The sequence below is a fragment of the Hibiscus syriacus genome, unplaced genomic scaffold (assembly GCF_006381635.1).
Source record: "Hibiscus syriacus cultivar Baekdansim isolate YM2019G1 unplaced genomic scaffold, ASM638163v2 tig00117017_pilon, whole genome shotgun sequence".
Taxonomy (NCBI): Eukaryota; Viridiplantae; Streptophyta; class Magnoliopsida; order Malvales; family Malvaceae; genus Hibiscus; species Hibiscus syriacus.
In genome coordinates this window covers 3,701,287-3,706,643 of record NW_024063526.1, presented here as the reverse complement: position 1 = coordinate 3,706,643, position 5,357 = coordinate 3,701,287, and the positions used below count along the sequence as shown (strand labels likewise).

General features: G+C 33.9%; 1 protein-coding gene across 3 annotated transcripts; it reads right to left on the bottom strand.

The window, feature by feature from the left end:
* Nucleotides 1-1,184: 1,184 nt before the first annotated feature.
* Nucleotides 1,185-4,332, bottom strand: LOC120195692 (probable WRKY transcription factor 4). Of its 3 annotated transcripts, none has more exons than XM_039197632.1 (4): nt 3,880-4,332; nt 2,426-3,096; nt 2,182-2,310; nt 1,185-1,876 (listed from the first exon to the last, which is right to left on the bottom strand). In XM_039197632.1, the coding sequence occupies exons 1-4, from the start codon at nt 4,276-4,278 to the stop codon at nt 1,600-1,602; spliced, it is 1,476 nt and encodes a 491-aa protein (XP_039053563.1). In that variant the 5' UTR covers nt 4,279-4,332; the 3' UTR covers nt 1,185-1,599. The 3 variants fall into 3 exon arrangements, with proteins under 3 accessions (XP_039053563.1, XP_039053562.1, XP_039053561.1); XM_039197631.1 differs by having other exon boundaries at nt 2,182-2,341; nt 2,430-3,096; nt 3,880-4,331; XM_039197630.1 differs by having other exon boundaries at nt 1,275-1,876; nt 2,182-2,337; nt 3,880-4,318.
* Between the last annotated feature and the right edge of the window lie 1,025 nt (nt 4,333-5,357).

The following is a 5,357-nucleotide window of genomic DNA, read 5'->3' as shown; positions in this document are numbered from 1 at the left end:
ATAAAAATTCTCAAATTTACCAAAAATGTGACATATGTCACTTAACGTAGTTTTTTTAATGGTTGTTACAACTTGGGCACCTAAAATGATAAAAGAGAAAACCTCAAAAACCTATTTTTAACAAAAAAATTATTTAGGCACCAAAAACCAATTTGAGGTATATTTTAGGTAATAATTTTTGTATTAAGCCTGAAAAATAAAGAATCAAACAAACCCAAATGTCATTCTCAATAATTATCTCAAAAATAAAGGAATTTATACACAAACTCTTACATCCGTCTTCAGAGAACGTTAACGGCAGACTTGTTATTGTTTTGGTTGCTATTGTTGTTGATGTATTATGATGGTTATTGTTGTTATAAATTAGGGGTGAGATTAAAGTTATGATTAGATTTAGTAATGGGGTAAATTTAGGGTTTTGTTAGATGTTGATGGGACGATGGAGTGAAATTAGGAGTGAAGAGGCATAAAGAGTGCTCGGAGGGTGGCCGAAAAGGAAGGGATGGGTTTGGTTGGAGAGGTTGATGGAATTTCGATGGGTGAAGAGAGTGAAGGGAAAGAAATGAGAGTTTAGGAGAAGAAAGAATAGTAAGAGAGAGAGAAAATAAAGAGTTTAAAAGTCAAGAGTTAAAAAAATAATTTAATTTAATTATTATTTTATGAAATGAAATTTAACCAAAATAATTTAATTTATTAATGTCATAATGTCATTGGATAGTTAACGGTAGAGTGATACAAAAAATTCAATGTATAAAGTTCAGTGAGTAAATTGAAAAATTAAAAGTACAATAAGTGAAATAGGAGAGAAACTAAAGTTTAATGATGAACGGAGTAATCAAACCAAAAGTTAAATGTAATCTAAATTTTATATGATAAAGAAGTTCTCATTGCTAGTTAACTTTTCTTTTGTACTTTTTTTTTTTTGGTAAAAAAATTAGATGACCCTTATTCCAATATGTAATGGGGTAAGGGGGAGATAAGATAGTAGGTTGTCCCCAACACCAGATTAAGAGAAGCTTCCGTGGAAGACCTCTAAATTATAAATTGCTCACCGTGAGACTCGATCCCACGACCTCAAGGTTAAGAGCCTTGTACTCTACCAACTGATTTTTGGTAAATACTTATAAATGAATCGATATATTTGCATATATTGCCATAAAGCTCCTCCATGAAAACCATACATATATGATACTCCAAAAGCTTTTGATACAAATAAATTTTTTTCTAAAAAACATTAAGCATATTCATGTCAGACACAAGCTCGAATCCAACAGACACAAATCCGAGCAACATAGGATCAAAATGGTCATTGTTGTTAACCGAACCTTACAAAGCATAAATCAGCACCAGCTGCAGCAAACAAGCCCTAGCAACTTGAACAACCTCTGATATAATCTACAACATTAGTTATAAATTCCAACATGCAAAATTGGGTAGTCAAATAATGGTTTAGTCGATTTTATCATTCAATTTTAGCTGCATTTATTCGGCCCTTACTGTCACAAGCTTACTCATTTTTCATACCGTGTTATATGGCCTGGACAAGCTGCCGGAGGACCATACCTCCTGTTCTTCTAGCACCTTTTAGCAGGTAGGGGATTACACTCTCATCTGCTCCTCCTTTAGTCTTAAAACGGCTGGTCCCCCAAAATCCATCTCTTTAAGCAAAGCACGGTTCTCATTCTCGGCAGCCATCTTTAGCGGTTTCGGCTGCGGTAAACTGTTGTTGGCTGTGTTGTGGCTACTGTTTCTAGCCGCTGGAACGCTGTGATTATGTTTACCCTCATATGTTGTTATGACGGCTTTGGGATCGGTCGATGCTCTTTCAACTTGCTTCCTAACATTGCATCCGGCACTCGTGCATTTGTAATAACTCCTGTGACAATAGCTTAGATGCATCAGAAATAATCCCAAAAGTTGCAATAATCACACATGTATCTGCAACATGATAACAGCATTGCTACTAATATGCAAGTTTAATGAGCAAACCAGCAACATGGATATCATGGTGACATCGTTGCTTCTCCGATATGAGATCGTTCTGAACTTTGGATTAGTTTGACACTTCTTAAAGATCATTAGAATCCAACACATTCGTATCTGATACATAACTAGACTGTAACACATTCACATATATACATATACATATATATATATATATATATATATAGTCAACTGCACCTTGGATGAGAGTTCCCTTTGACCACTTTTTGTCCATATTTGCGCCACCTATAGCCATCATCTAAAAGGTCAACTTCACTTCTTGTTTGTACGATAATTTTTGGTTCCGTGACCGTCTTGTGTGACAACACAACTGAGGCTTCTCTCGCAGTATTCCTGCATTAAAAAACCCAACACCCTCAAAATTTATGAAGATTTAAGAAATTTGAACCTGTATAGTAAGTTAAAATTAGTTGGAACTTACTGTTTTTTCGGATTTGGTTCATCATCATCTCTTTCTTCTCGACTCTCTTCATCACATCCTTCCTCGCTGTCACTTGATCCAGGTAATTCCGCAGCTTGAGATGACATTGTTTCACTTAACTTGTTCGAATTTAATGCTTCACACTGAGAACCGAAATCAGGATTTGCCAGCAAATTTGAATTTCCATCAGTACCACTCTTTGCTTGTTTATTTGGCTGAGGCTTATCATGATTGTGTGCACCTTTGTATATGATTTCGGTTATATGGCCATCAGCTGATCGTTCAACCTTCTTTTTGACGGGGCAATTTGAATGCGTACACTTGTAGTAGCTTCGAGGATATTCACAGCCTTTAATAGGTTTCTGCCCGTACTTACGCCAGTTGTAGCCATCTTCGGCAGGCTTATCCACCGCTATCGAGAGTTGGTTTTTCCTATAAGATTGAGAAGCTTCCAAGTATTCCACTGCTGAACTTTCAGGTTCCGAGGCTGAATGAGGCATCAACTGCAACGTTTCTTCGGGAGTGAAGGACGGATGACAGATCAACAACTCCGAAGTAGCTGATACTGACAATGTTTGATATTCAGTTTGTGGACGAACATGGGATTGTGTTAGGGAAGCTTGAGCTGTGACCTGTTCCAATGCTTGCTGGTGGGATATTCCGAAAGGACTCTGCAAATATAATGGACTAAAAATTCGATTGGCGATTATCATCAGAATAAGATAATAATTTCAATGTTGCAATCTAACATCCCCGGCAACATTTGAGCCAGTAATCGGAAAATTAAACATTTGCAAAAAAAAAAAAGTGAAAAAAGAAGAAGATAATCACAATATTGTCATCTACTCAAAATCTCATCCATTCTAAACCAAAAGTTCGATTTTGATGCAAACCGTGAGACTTCATCATAGAAGAAGAAAATGCACACATAAGCCACACATCCATGCCCAAACACAGATCATCATCCTCAACAGATCAATGTTTTATTAGAAACAATTCCTAATTTAATGGATTAAAGATGAACCTTATCCGACACATGCATATGGCACTCCAAGAAAAAAAATTCCAAACAAATTAAAAATACCTCCTAGTTTGAAAAGTGCTTTTGGATTATTATTTTTTTTACAATTGAAATGTTTAACATTACTGTCAAAAAGGGTTTATAAATGGATAATTTTACTTAAAACAATAATTAAAAACTATAAATTTCAACCTTTTGAAAAGTAATAAACTCAAGTTTAGAAGCACTTTTGTACGAAAAAATACATTTTTTCATTGCTTTTGATCTCAAATTTAGCTCCAAAAACATGTCTGAAAAGTAATGAAGAAGGATGCTGAATCCGAATAAGCAAAGCTATAATCATCCACATCATTTACCTTAACAAAAGGCTTTTCCCCCCTTTTAAAAGCAAGAACAAAGCATGCCAACAAATTTAAAAGTGAAGTGAATTTACCTGAGGAGAAAGACAAAAGAAGGTTGAAGAATTAAGCAAACCAGATGGGCTGAACCCAGGATGCACAGTGAAGAAAGGAGACTCGAAATTCAAAGGTCTGTTTTGCTTAAACCCAGGGCCTTTTTCACCTCCATCTTTAAAACCCACATCCATAAATGAAGCATCCATTGAACTGTGAGGTAATCTAGCTCTAGGTGAAGCCATTGCTGAAGCTAAAAGCTGAGAGAAAGGCCGCTTCAATGAGTCAAGGTCGGGAAAAAAAGCTGAAACCAGTGTCATAGGCCCTGGACTCGGTCCTAAACCACCTGAAAATAAGCCCTCCATGCCTTGTTTTGGTGGTAAAGTTATTGATGGACGAGTTGGAGCTAAAAGCTTTGATCTTGTTCCCTTCTCTGCCATTTTACCCTATTTTTCTGTTTTTTAGTATATATATAAAAGAGAAAAAGACAAGATTTTGTTGATTTTCCAGTAATATTGATTGGTTCTTCTGATAGTTTCGTGTTTATATTCAGCTTGTAGTGATGACAGTAGGGGAATTGTCAAATTTTTAAATTATTATTTTTTTGATTTTTTTTGGTGTTTTTAGCCCATAGATATACACATTTGTCCTATTTTAATCCATTGCAAAATATAAAACACCTCAACAAAGTTTTGGACTTTTAATTTTGCTTCTTTTCATATGCAAACGAGTGGGACATTGAACCAAGAGATAACAAGATCATGCTGCCATGTCATGAAGCATTTGACACATACCAATTTTTATTTTTTTAAGTTCACAATTTAATATTATTTTGTATTTATTTAAGAAATATATTTATTTAAATTTTAGGGTGAATTACAAGTTTAATACCTTAATTATTATTTTTATTTTGTTTCGATCACTCAACTATTTTTTTAAGTCAAATCTAACGTTTAGTTTTAATTTTATTTTTGTCACACGCTGTTAAAAATTAATAACGATGTTGACGTGTCATCATAATATAATGATACATCATTATTGATTTTTTAAAAAAAATATCATGTCAACAATTCTATTAATTTTTTAACAATAAAAATGAAACCAAAAACATAACTTAGATATATATATTTTTTAAAAGTAATTAAGTGTCCAAAATAGAATAAAATTGATAATAAGATACTGAAAGTGTAATTTACCCTAAATTTAACATATTGTATCAATTTATTTATAAATATTTAGAAAAAAAAATCAAGTTTGCATTGTTTTTATCCGTATTTCCGTATGGTTTATGCAAAATGGAGAAACGGAACGAAACAAAAAGGTTATAGTCTGTGACTTGACCTCTTGCCCTCCAGTACCGGCATTTCCAACCTTTTAGACAAAAAGACAACCACTCTCAATAAATAAATAAATATAATATTTTATATAATTTATTTAAGAGTTGAATTTAGGGATAGACAAGGGGCTGGACGAACCAGTTTTTTATCGCTTTGACCCCCTAAAAATATAAATCTTATAC

Excerpts from the sequence above, each read along its gene's own strand:
- LOC120195692 (XM_039197631.1), bottom strand. The coding sequence starts at position 4,278 with ATGGCAGAGAAGGGAACAAGATCAAAGCTTTTAGCTCCAACTCGTCCA. Across the intron at positions 3,097-3,879 it reads TCTTTTGTCTTTCTCCTCAG|AGTCCTTTCGGAATATCCCA; the intron begins GTAAATTCACTT and ends TTATATTTGCAG. Across the intron at positions 1,877-2,181 it reads AAAGGGAACTCTCATCCAAG|GAGTTATTACAAATGCACGA; the intron begins GTGCAGTTGACT and ends CTATTGTCACAG.